A 13,292-nucleotide genomic window follows, 5' to 3' on the forward strand; every position below is an offset into this window, starting at 1 on the left:
CGAATTTGCTATTGTTATATTACTCTATTTGTATGTCAATAACTTATATTACAGAATGTACCGTTTTTTACGCAAATGGGGACGCGCGTAAAATGTGTGATATGGCATGAATTCGTTGGTGTAAGTGTGCGTAAAATGGGTAATATTTTTATAAAAAATGTAACAGAAATATATTTCATTCCCCCGTCTCCTATATCCTTTCTCCCATTCCATCTCCAGTCAAAACACACTGTAATTAAAAGTGAATGTAAAATGCAAACGTAAAAAAGTCTGAGGTACAAAAGGAAATACTAGAAAATGTTTTATTATGAGACTAGAGTGTAGAAAATATGGTTATATGCTTTTCTCTTTTCAACCAACATGATATAAGTAAAGGCAGTGTGGAGCTGGCAGTATAGCAATAGACAATGAATCGCCATTGTGCTCTGTTTGGACAATAGCTGCATAACCTTTGATCATCGTGAACTCCATGTACAATAACATGTATTTCCTATTAAATAAGACACATTGGTGTTAAAATAAAACGTCGGAGTGTCAAACCCCTTCTTGAAACCCCATTAATCAATGACCATACACAGAATAGCCAGCTGCAGAGCATTATACAAGTCTAAAATAGGCAAGAGGTAAGAGCAACTTATCAATATAAATATATACAAAAGAAAACATCTAAAAAAAATCTCTTACATACAAAAATATCTTGATATATTTCAAAAACATGTTTGATATAGAATTTCATATAATAAAATCCGCACATTGGAAGCATTTTAGAACTAAATGTCACAGGAGTTTACAAAGAAGGGTTGATGTTCTTTGATTGGATTAAGCATAGTTTGAGAACAACATTTTAAATAATGCTTTGTGTGCTGTTGTAAAATCACTTTTGAAATGTTGTTTTCGTGGGCGAATGTGCTGGAAGGTTGGATTCCCACGCTGCCAGACATGGAGAGCCCGTTTTCTTTTTAGTCCTTTGGCGTTTGGCTCAACCCTGGCCTGCATGTCCGCAGTTTCTCTGGTTGCAAGGCTGTTCCTTTAGATGGACTGGGTCGTGGACGACCGGAGCAGAACGCCAGCTCAGTGCGTCTTGTTCTAGAGGGCGCGAGCTCCTCTGTAATCCTCCCGAGCCATGCTGAGAGTTTACATCTTTCAATTGATCCATATTCCTATAGTTACGAACAAGAAAAGGAGGTAAGACATTAGTTCAGTTATTTTCAATTGATCTTGAAAACGTAATAATGCAAATATTCATTATAACAAAGCATAATACAGTACTTGTAGAATATGAATGATAGGCCTATTATAAAAACAGTTTTACCTTATAGGATACAGATGCTCAGAACCAGTTAGTGAAGTCCAGGAGTTCCTGCTCCTCGGGACTGAGGGGGTCGTAAGACCCCTCATCGGACGAGTAGGAGGACACTGGAGAGCCTGCCATGGAGTTCATCTCGTTGGGGTAGTTGTTGGGCGACAGGACCCCGGACTGAAACGCTGCGCTCACCGCGTCGTGCTCATCCAAAAGTTGCTGCAGTGCCCGAATGTACTCCACCGCCGACCGTAACGTTTCCACTTTGCTCATCTTCTTGTTGGCCGCGCCATTGGGGACGTGTTCCCGGAGAGTGGCGAAGCCGTTGTTGACAAGTTTCACTCTGTTGCGCTCCCTCTCGTTCCGCCGCGCCACCGTGTGAGGCTGCTGCTGCGGCAGGTTGTACCCAAAGCCGGCAAAGTTCAGCCTCCTCTTGCATCTTAGCAGCTCGGGCGAGGATGAGCGCTGTCTCTTCACCTTGGACGCTGACTTGCCGCTCCCTTGGCTGCTGGTAGGGCTGAGCTGGATACTCTGCGCTGCGGCAGCAAAGAAGCAGGAGGGCGGCATGAACTGCTGCTGGCTCACATTTATTTCCATCTTGGCTGTGATGTCCATCGGCACGTATTGAAAAATAAAAATAAGAGCTGCAGAGAATCTCAGTTCTTCTTTGGATAGATCGGTAGCAGTGCGTCCTGCTCGTGGCGTTCACGTGTGGCTTAATGCTCACTTTAGCCTTGTTTAATGGGCAGTCTTGTGGGCTTCTGCCTCGCACACTCCTCAGTCTGAACTGAGTCCTGAGAAAGGCTAGTAGCGAGGCTTATACACTGGCAGCCCCACGCGCTGGACCTGACCACGCCTCCTCCTCGTGCTAGTTGTATTCACCTTGGCTCCTATGCTGTTGCAATGCGTACGCCGGTCGCGTGCCACTTGAACCACTGAACAAACAGTCGCCAAAGCACAACTGGTTGCAGCATGCCGACTTGTTCCAGATGTCTTGAGAGTTTTGAGCACTAATAGAATGATACTTTTCATTCAAGTCTGATTTGAAAATCTAGCACCGGATCGCATGATTACGCACAAAGGTTCCAAAATGCTCCTCATACAAAATGCATAAAAATAGATCGTCTTCGGTTCAGAAATTGACCTTATATACTAGATATATTGAATTGCTTCATGGCGAAGGAGAGACTGCGGGTCTTGTTCATAAAAGTTGGCCACAGTGTGATAGAATATAAAATAAGATCGAGGTCGAGGTCGAAAGACAACCAAGGCGTAATTTCATTTTATGCGTAAAATGAGTTAAACGTGTCCCTTTATGGGTGACGCAAACAACTGTTGAATTTTTTTGGGAATATATACTTTTTTTTAAATAGCTTACACTAGCGAACTTATTAGGCTATACTAGCTTTTTACGCATGCAGATAACCAATTTCTCAAGTGGACCGAAAAGTAGTGCTGAAAGGCAGCTCTCAAACTCAGGCGGACCTTATAGGCGCTTATCAAAGATGTTACGATTTAGTTGTTTGCATTGTCTTTAAAGTCTATACAGTATGGGCAGTATACTATAAGGTATACCTTATAGACCCCATTGACTGTAAGTTGTTTGGAACACTTTCGGGTTGGCATGCACAAGCAGACCCCACAGTCTTGGATGACCCACAGTTTATTGTTAACACTTTTACAACCGCATTTGAATGCTTCGTCTTTCGAAGAATGGAGCTTTGTCCAGCAGAGGCGAATTTCCCACTTTCATTAGGCTAGAGCTAATCATCACCCTCGGAGAGGCGGAACGGAAGGGTAAATCTGAGAAGGGGCCATAAGAAGGACGCGTTCGAGGATGTTTTGTGTATGATTTGATACACCCTATTTTGTTACAGTAACGACTCGACACAGTGTATTTCGACAATTTTGTTTTCTTTTAAAGGGCAGCATAATAGAACATGTCTTTCACTCAGAACAAAACCAACCGACTCCACTCATGGGGATGAGTGTGTGTGTGTGTGTGTGTGTGTGTGTGTGTGTGTGTGTGTGTGTGTGTGTGTGTGTGTGTGTGTGTGTGTGTGTGTGTGTGTTTGAGGGGAGGGGGTAAATTGTGAAATTTTGGCTGTGGCATTCAAAATCAAGCCTGCATTGAAGAACCCAGCCCCCACCAACTTTTCTTTTCTTTTTCCTCCTTTTTTTGCACAGCAAGAGAGTTTAGAAAATAAGCGTGGGTTCTATTCAGTTTCCCCCAGCCCCCTCGCCATCGTCGGCTTTCTGAAACCTATCTACCATCCCCTGTCAGTGCGGTTCCAGAGTCCAATTAGCGCTTTGTAAAGACTTTTTTCTACTGCAGATCTTCCAGAGGCAGGCAGAGCGCTCCCTCTATTTGAGGGTTCCAGTCATAGCCGAGTGTAATAATTAATATGACATCTGGGCGCCCGAGTATCCATTGAAACACCTCTGTCTTTCTACTTTTGGAGTTCACTGAGACATCATAAAACAAAACTCATAAGGGCCCATTTGTCCTGGGAAATAATCCCTATGTGATATGCGGGATTAATTTTCAATTTGTTAGCTGTTAAACTAAATTGTGGTGTTTATTTTTTATAAATAAAATTGTAGTTGGGGGTCGCCCATGGCACTGACTCTACTTTGTATCATTTCTGCAGGTGCATTACAACAGATCAGTCTTATAATAAAGTGAAAATCCCCTACTGAATGCATTTTGAAGCATTTCTGATTTATCTTTACTAACAATTTATATACATGAATAGGTCTAAATAAAAAAGTTTGAAGGGCATAGCCTATATTCAGCTGCATTAACTATTCAATTGTGCTAAAAAAATAGAGTTTTAGATGAAAGAGCATATCTGAAATAAAACATTCGAAGTGGACTATAGCACAGTGTTGTCTAGCTAGCGTACATGACAGTATATGGGGACTTTTATTTAGAAAGTTTTGGACGTTGAAAATTAGGCTATTTTAAACATCTATCTGATGCTTTTGTTTTACTTATTGAGTAAAAGGAAAGTGTTGTGCTATGCATTTAATGAATTAATGAGACCTGTCAAAAACATCTGGAGTGAATGGTAATGAACCATGCCATCACAAGGCATCTGAGTAATCTGAATCAACTTCTCTCAGCAGTTAGCCTATTGAAGAGATGATGAACTGAATATCTATCTGAAATTCCCTACAGTCGATGTGGACAGTCATCCAGTCCTTGTCTGTGGCCAGTGATGTGCAGCTGTTTAATGGGTCGTGACTACCTGTTCTGTTCTTTACACACACACACACACACACACACACACACACACACACACACACACACACACACACACACACACACACACACACACACACACACACACACACACACACACACACACAGAGAGAGAGAGATCACCAGTGATGGAAAAAGTACCCAACTGTCATACTTGAGGAAAAGTAAAGCTACCTTTAAGAAAATGACTCAAGTAAAAGTAAAAGTCACCCAGTAAAATTCTACTTGAGTAAAAGTCTAAAAGTATTTGGTTTAAAATATACTTAAGTATCAAAATTAAAGTATAAATCATTTCAAATTCCTTATATTAAGCAAGCCAGATGGCACCATTTTCTTGTTTTTATTTTATTTACAGAAAGCCACAGGCACACTCCAACATTCAGACACAATTTACAGAGGAAGCATTAGTGTGTTTAGTGAGTCTGCCAGATCAGAGGCAGTAGGGATGACCAGGGATGTTCTCTGTTTAGTGAGTCTGCCAGATCAGAGGCAGTAGAGATGACCAGGGATGTTCTCTGTTTAGTGAGTCTGCCAGATCAGAGGCAGTAGGGATGACCAGGAATGTCCTCTGTTTAGTGAGTCTGCCAGATCAGAGGCAGTAGGGATGACCAGGAATGTCCTCTGTTTAGTGAGTCCGCCAGATCAGAGGCAGTAGGGATGACCAGGGATGTTCGGTTGATAAGTGTGTGAATTTGACTAGTTTTCTGTCCTGCTAAGTATTCAAAATGTAACGAGTTATTTTGGGTGTCAAGGAAAATGTATGGAGTAAAAAGTACAATATTTTCTTAAGGAATGTAGTGAAATAAAAGTAAAGTAGTCAAAAATATAAATAGTAAAATAATGTACAGATACCCCCAAAAAACGACTTAAGTAGTACTTTAAAGTATTTTTACTTAAGTACTTTACACCACTTGAGATCACTGAAAACAGTGGCTCTGCTGCAGTAAATATCCACAGGCTGTTATGTGCACTGAAATTATTCCGCACTTCTGAGAATATACCAACAAATGTAGGCCTTTCAAACATTTAGGCCTAATATATAGGCAAACCAATGGTGACTTGGGTTCCTCACTCAAAGGGTCATATGGGTCAGAAGTGCCTTGGATCTCTCGACAGTATGGATGAGGTGAAATAGTTGGAAAATATTTTGTCTTGTACAACAGTACCCTCTACAGGATAGACAGTGCATCACCTAAATGCACCCCGACGAGTAACCACTTGATGGCAGTTGTACTGAGTTTTTAAACCTTTTTGATTTAATGGCCACAGCAGTCTACCACGTTATTCTTTTAGTTTACTGATGTTATAATTTCTAATTTACACTCTTAGAATATTCTGGAATTACTAGGTTACATGTGAGTGTGACATTAGTCTGTATTATGAACAATTGAATAATCAGCTAGGTGGGATTCAGTATTTGTGCATAAGTACAAATGCCGGGATTATGTTACAATATAACATTTCCGTTGGCTGTTTCATTTTTTCTTTACTTCTCAATAACTAACGATATCTGTGGGATTCCAATAAATATCACCACGTGACCATACGAATCGCAAAATACAAAACGCGTGAAGCTTGTCTGAAGTAAGTTTCCGTACTGTTTTTGTCATGTGAGCTTTGTTTAAGGAGGAGCGTAGAAACCCTCACGGCTTACAAGTTTAGTGCAGCTTTCTGTTATTTTTAGTTTAGTTATGGTTGATAATAGTTATCACGCCAAGTTTAAAAGCAGAAGCAACGCTTAAATATACGCTTTAACACAGCTAATTACTTGACCTTTCTCTAACTTGCATTTGGATGGTGCAAATTGCAGCTGTCAGTGTCCAGCTCAGCTGTCAAACTGTTAACTGGTGATATGCGGTCCTTGAGCTATGTTCAGCGTGTTAGTTTGGATTTCACCGGAACCCTTTTCCCGCATGCAATTTGTCTTGGGGATGCGGACAATGACTCAGTAAAGTATCAGCAGCTAGACAATTATTCAGCGATCTTTCCTTGTGTCCATGTTTTCAGACATTGGCAATCTTGAAAAAAATGTGTGTACTCTCAATGCGCACGTCGTTAGTCTATCCACCTCCTAGGGCCAGTTATACATATTGTAGGCCTACCAATGACATGTATCAACTCGTTTTTTTGTCAGTTATTTCCCCACCTACGTGGCAACATATAAATCATTTTTCAGAAGTCATAAACTGCTCTGCCCATTATCCACTTGCCCACTCTCCACTTGCCCACTCTCCACTTGCCCACTCGTTGTCCAGCTGTGCCTTTCTAGTCCCTGTACTGTAAATAACTCCTGCTTTAGAGGGTCTCTGACTCATCCCCTCCAGTCACGATAAGAGGGTCAAGAGTGAAATAGTAGTTGCCATAACCGTCCTCTTTTTCCTTGACCTTCAACATATTTATGACAACATGTCTTATATCTATGGAAACCAAATGTCCTGGCTGTGACTGTACCCATGGCCCTGACACCAAAACCTTGACACTAACTGTTCATATTTTTTTAACAGCTGAATGAACTTATTGTGGGTGACACCAGTGGAAAGCTGCATGTGTACAAGAATGATGACTCTAAGCCTTGGATCACTAGAACATGTGTGGGCATGGTAAGTGGCTGCTTAGAGGTTCTTTGATCACCCCTCTTTGAGTTCAAATATCGTCGCATTTAAATACAACTGTAGTGGCATAAAAGAGGGAATTTGAACACCCCTGTCTGCACATCTGATTTCTGTTGTTATTTTAGCAGATTTAGACAAATATTTAATGAGTTATCATTTTTGTTTATTTTTTAGCTCACCTGTGTTGGTGTTGGAGACATCTGCAACAAAGGAAGGGTGGGTGTGCAGAAACTGCATAGTCCTCCAGTCAGATGAGGAATATTTGTGTTTTTTCCCCTTACATCCAATGAGTGCTATCATCTAACTTTTCACTGTCTTAACATGTCCATTAGAACTTTGTAGTTGCTGTGGGTGCAGAGGGATGGTTTCACCTGTTTGACCTGTCTGCAGTGGCAGGAGCCAAGTCAGATTCATCCAGCCAGCAGGAGGCGCTGTCCTGACGACCAGAAACCCTGCTTCTCTCAGCACATTCCTGCCAACACCAAAGTCATCCTTATTAGTGACATGGGTAACCTCTCTGTTCTGCACCCATTTCGTCCTAGATGTAGGCACCCTCAATGCAAATGACCGTTTCTGTTTTGACTGCTTTATTCTCAGCCGTGTCTGTGTCTCTGTCTCTGTCTGTGCACGCTTTGCAGATGGGGATGGGCGCAGTGAGCTTGTAGTGGGATACACTGACCGTGTGGTGAGAGCGTTCCAGCTGGGAGGAGCCCACCGATTCTTCAGACCTGAGCTCTGGACAGCTGGTCCTGCTGAAGAAGTGGCTTCTGGAGGGACAGGTAGGTCTATACACAAACATGGAATATGTCAATCAAAGGCTGAAAAACTCCTCAGGGGTATCCTACGGAGCGATCTACTCAGGGTTTTCTTACCAGCTTCAGCAAGCTTTACATTCCAGCTCAGGCTCGGTCCGTTCTACGACGGTGGATATTGCTCATCCGCCTGCCGCTAACTCGAACAGGCTTGTAACTGCGCATGTCGCACGTGGCTCGTCGAACTCTTCATTGAGACAATGCTGAAACATTCATCTATGAAATAATCAGTGCCACATTTTTATTTGTTCTGAAAGAAAAATTCTCTTGCAAGTTCAGCAGGCTATGGTGTGAAATAGGCTATTAAAAGTGCCGTCTTTATTTTCGAAGTTATCGTTACGGCCGTCTTTGGTGTGCTTATCAATGCACAAGCACCTTCCCACTCCTATTGATGTTTGTTATTTATTAAGTCACACAAAAGTGTTACATTGCGTGAAGTTTAAAATGCATTCTATCATTACTAAATGTGTAATGTGATATATCTTAACATTACTATTTTGTAACACACAAAAAACATTTGATGAATAAAATATTGCATCAGTCGTCTTCCTCAAGTGGAGGGGATGATGCAGTCTTTGCAAGAGGGAATGAATCTGATTTAATTGGTCCTCAACTCGCGGCTCAGTCATTTCATTCAGGGTAAGTGGAGTTAGCCTGCCCAGGAGCAGGTTCGTTCTGAAGGATTCGTTGCCATAGACATTGACCTGGCTAAAAGTTGAGCTACTTTTGTATGACCGGTTATCCCGAGTTGAACTCTGGCCCTACATATAAACCCCACATAACACTGGATGACTTCACATCCTGTAAAGTGTACACTCGACTATTTGTAATCCATTATTTCCTCCTGTGACAGGTGGACAGCCTGTCAGTAAACCCAGACCTAGAGGGTCTTCCTGAACTGATGGTGTCCCAGCCTGGTTGTACATGGCAGGTACATACCACTGGACATGCAGAGCACCTAACACATATACAGTATTGATACATACAGTACACAGTAGTAGACAAGTGCTTTGGCTGTCTAATGATAGATGGGCTGTGCCAGTTCATGTTGGTATCGTCCTGTGTTTGTAATGTGTCTGTCACAGCGAGGGTGCCTCCAGAGACGACATTCTGCATCTGACCACTGGTCGGATCCACAACAAGAACGTTTCCACTCATCTCATCGGGAGCATAAGCAGAGGCTCCAAAGGCGACTCCTCTAAATGCGGCCTGTTTGCCCTCTGTACTCTAGATGGTGTCTGAATGAAGTTGTTCAGAAGAGCAACGCTGCGTAATTCACTAATCGCACCACTGAACACTCTGAACTTTTTTTACTCAATCCGTCTCATAACGGAATCCTAATGAGGATGTGTTCAGACAGGACGTTTTAACATCACGGCAGTCAATTATCTTCTAAAATAATGAGCTAAATCTTAACTGTAGTGGGCTCAGCAACAAAAAAAAAGAAGTACTTTCACTCTGCTGTTATGTGATTTTTCAGTGTGATTATGAGCAGGTCCAAGGTTTATATGACTTGTGGTTGTGAAGATACCTGACTGACCTGTTTATCGCAACAGCAATAACCCTGTATAATTAATCTTCCTTATAGAAACCTGCTGAACATCTCTGACAGGCAGTATATCTGCCAGCTCACAGAGCTGCTTAGGCTGCTCCCCAGTTCTCTTAATGTGAAAAGGAAGACCTTTCTTACTCTCTCACCAATTACAGTTTGTAACAAGGTCACTCAGAACTAGGAAAGGCATGTAGAAGTGAGGGAGGTGTTGTGGGTGAATGTTACCAGAGGAGACCGGTTGTGGTTGAGCAGGATGAGGGCTCTGTGAGCTCCTGGAGAGACTATCAATATTTCAAGAAAAGGGGAACCAATAGGATTATCTTACTAGAGAGTCTGGGCCAGTCACAGATAGGCTAATAATGATGCAGCAAGAGAGGGCTTGACATGCCTGTGTACCCTAATTAGGATCAACGTTTGAGGAATTCTGCTGAGGGAATAGTGAAATGTAGCCAGATCATATCACAGCCATTTTATTTAAACAATTCTACAATTAACATGGGGAAAACAGGTGACTCATGAAGTTGCAGTTTAAATTGAAGATGATTTTTTCCAAGTATTTGGATTTCGAATTGAAAGCTTGTTGATTTTTTTCAGGAGAGATTGAGGGACAGAAATTGTGTTGAATAAAGGTTACCTTCAGTTTTGCGCTGTTTTCTTGCTTTTAGCTCAGGGATGGAGATCTTTAGATAACTATGTTGGTGTCCAGCACTCAGAGTGCTGCTGTAACCATATGAATAATTCATTCCATTTCTATGGCTTTAACGTTTTCCTAAACCCCGTGAGAACCAGTGACCTGCAGGTCTTGAGCTGTTTAAGTTCTTTAAAAAAAAATCTCAGACTGTCGTATTATATGCAGTTTAAACAATACTCTTGATGCCATTAACAATATTAAGCATAACATCTTGGTAATTTTAGTATGTGAACAATGTGATGGTGTGTTTTTGTGTTCCAGGCACACTGAAACTGATGGACAGTTCAGAGCAGTTGAAATGGTCAGTGCAGGTGGATCACCAGCTCTTTGCTCTGCAGAAGCTGGACGTCACAGTGAGTTTACAAAAACAGTATACGTTTATTTTTAGTGACTGCCTGTGACCGTGCGGTTTTTGACATTGTGACTGTGCCTCTGTCTCCAGGGCGACGGCAGAGAGGAGGTGGCGGCGGCGTGTGCCTGGGATGGTCAGACCTACATCATCGACCACAACTGCGTGGTGGTGAGGTTTCAGTTTGACGAGAACGTCAATGCTTTCTGTGCAGGTGAGATCTCATTCTGAACCACACATTCTTGTCAGATCCCTCACCTATGTATACCTGATTTACATGATGACTAAGCAAGTGATATTGCCAGTATTCATACAGTGAATGTTTCCAGCTCATGTCTCCATTAGATGGCAGTGTTGGACTTCAGGCTCACATAAACAAGCTACATCCTTTTTATCTCCCACTCTCTCGCTCGCTGTCAAACGCTGTCTCTCCAATTTCTGCACGAGCCCCAGTGCCTCTGAGAGCAGAGAGAGATCATATTGTTATCTAATAAGAGGATTAAAGAAATGGGCAAGAGAGAATCAAATTCTTTTTGTCACATGCTTCTTAAACAACAGGTGTGGAGTAACTGTGAAATGCTTACTTACGGGTACTTTCCAACAGCGCAGAGAATAATACAAATAATAATAATACCACAACGAATAAATGCAGAATGTGTAACGATGAATGCATGTTGAAGCTACAGACAGGACTATCAGAGTCAGTGTGTGAACTACACACGCTCAGGGGTCATCCATGCTTTGTCTCTGTGGTTATTGGAGTGCATTAGCTCAGCCTCACCGCTGTTGGCATTGCTTGCGAAACACGCGTTATTATAGGCCAGCGTTCACAGGGCCACAGTGATGAGCAAATATTTTCTTACAAAAAAAAAAAAAACTGCATTGTTGGTTAAAGGCTTGTAAGTAGTCATTTCATGGTAAGGTGGGTAACCTGTTGTATTTGGCGCATGTAACAAATAACATCTGATTTTATTTCTTTGATTTGAACAATCCTATTTCTAAGCCTCTCCTATTGTCACTGAATGTATATTTTACTGTAATGACTAGGGCCTGGAGTTTTTCCTGATTAGGACATGTGATTAGGGAAAACCCGGGCCCCTAGTCATGGAATATGTGGAGTATTGTCTAACCGGCCTTACATGTTGGTGTTTAACAGGTCAGTACACCTGTAAGGATGGCAAGAACAGCCCCTGTCTGGTGTACGTCAGCTTCAACCACAAGATCTATGTGAACTGGAGGCTGGAGCGCATGGAGCCCACCCATCTCCTTAGGGTTCTGGAGGAGAGGCCAGAGTTCAAGGCCCGGCTGGAGCAACTGGGAGTGGGTGAGTTGGAGTTAAACAACAATGTAAACCTAAAAGCTACTCTCACTCAAACCATATCACGAAAAAAACCTGAGTTAGTTCTAACCTCCTCCCCAGGCTCATTACTAGAGAGAGAGTAAGTCGAAATACAAAAATAATCTTACATGTAATTTAATTAGACCACAGCACCAGGTAGAAAGCTCCTGGGTTTCCCTGTCCACCATTTTGTTTAGTTCCCCATTAACTCCACTAACGCTACCTGACACACAAACAGTGCATCTACTGTTCTGTATTCATGTCCTCTAACTGAGAGTAAGGGAAACAGATTAAATGTGTGTGTCCTCTACTCGTCTAAATGTATGTAAAACCTTTCCCCGCCAGCAGACTGTTGTTCTGATGCGTGACTTGAGTATTTATAGAGGCAGAGGCTGGAATCCACGCATTCACTCCTATGGAGCAGAGGGGACCGCTCTCTCTTCATCTCTCTCTCTCTGCCTCTCTCTTCTTTACTCTCTCTATCCCAGGGCAATTCCTCTCAGCAGGCTAGCAATACTGTCAAAGGGCTGCCCAGATTCACAAACACATCACGCGCGCGAGCGCATACACACAAACGCAGTCATGCACACGCGCACACACACACACACACACACTGAGGGACACATCTAGAGACGTACAGAAAATACATCACACAGCTGTTCATTGTAGGGTGTGGGTGAACATGCACAGGACAGACTGGGGATATACAGTTGAAGTCGGAAGTTTACATACACCCTAGCCAAATACATTTAAACACAGTTTATCACAATTCCTGACATTTAATCCTAGTAAAAATTCCCTGTCGTATTTTAAGAATGTTAAATGTCAGAATAATAGAAGAGGGATTTATTTCAGCTTTTATTTCTTTCATGACATTCCCATTGGGTCAGAAGTTTACATACACTCAATTAGTATTTGGTAGCATTGCCTTTAAATTGTTTAACTTGGGTCAAACGTTTCGGGTAGCCTTCCACAAGCTTCCCACAATAAGTTGGGTGAATTTTGGCCCATTCCTCCTGATAGAGCTGGTGTAACTGAGTCAGGTTTGGAGGCCTCCTTGCTCGCACATGCTTTTTCAGTTCTGCCCACAATTTTTCTATGGGATTGAGGTCAGGGCTTTGTGATGGTTATTCCAATACCTTGACGTTGTTGTCCTTAAGCCATTTTGCCACAACTTTGGAGGTATGCTTGGAGTCATTGTCCATTTGGAAGACCCATTTGCGACAAACCTTTAACTTCCTGACTGATGTCTTGAGATGTTGCTTCAATATATCCACATAATTTTCCATCCACATAATTTTCCTGCTTCATGATGCCATCTATTTTGTGAAGTGCACCTGCAGCAAAGCACCCCCACAACATGATGCTGCCA

The 13,292-nt window shown here is 42.2% G+C and overlaps 1 protein-coding gene and 1 pseudogene across 1 annotated transcript; one reads left to right on the forward strand and one right to left on the reverse strand.

The window, feature by feature from the left end:
- Window positions 1-288: 288 nt before the first annotated feature.
- LOC106609474 (achaete-scute homolog 1a) lies at window positions 289-2,097 on the reverse strand. The gene is made up of 2 exons (XM_014208341.2): window positions 1,313-2,097; window positions 289-1,160 (listed from the first exon to the last, which is right to left on the reverse strand). The coding sequence occupies exon 1, from the start codon at window positions 1,913-1,915 to the stop codon at window positions 1,331-1,333; it is 585 nt and encodes a 194-aa protein (XP_014063816.1). The 5' UTR covers window positions 1,916-2,097; the 3' UTR covers window positions 289-1,160; window positions 1,313-1,330.
- Window positions 2,098-6,180: 4,083 nt separating this feature from the next.
- LOC106609387 (KICSTOR complex protein ITFG2-like) lies at window positions 6,181-12,754 on the forward strand (annotated as a pseudogene).
- The last annotated feature ends 538 nt before the right edge of the window (window positions 12,755-13,292 follow it).

The sequence above is a fragment of the Salmo salar genome, chromosome ssa07 (assembly GCF_905237065.1).
Source record: "Salmo salar chromosome ssa07, Ssal_v3.1, whole genome shotgun sequence".
Classification (NCBI taxonomy): Eukaryota; Metazoa; Chordata; class Actinopteri; order Salmoniformes; family Salmonidae; genus Salmo; species Salmo salar.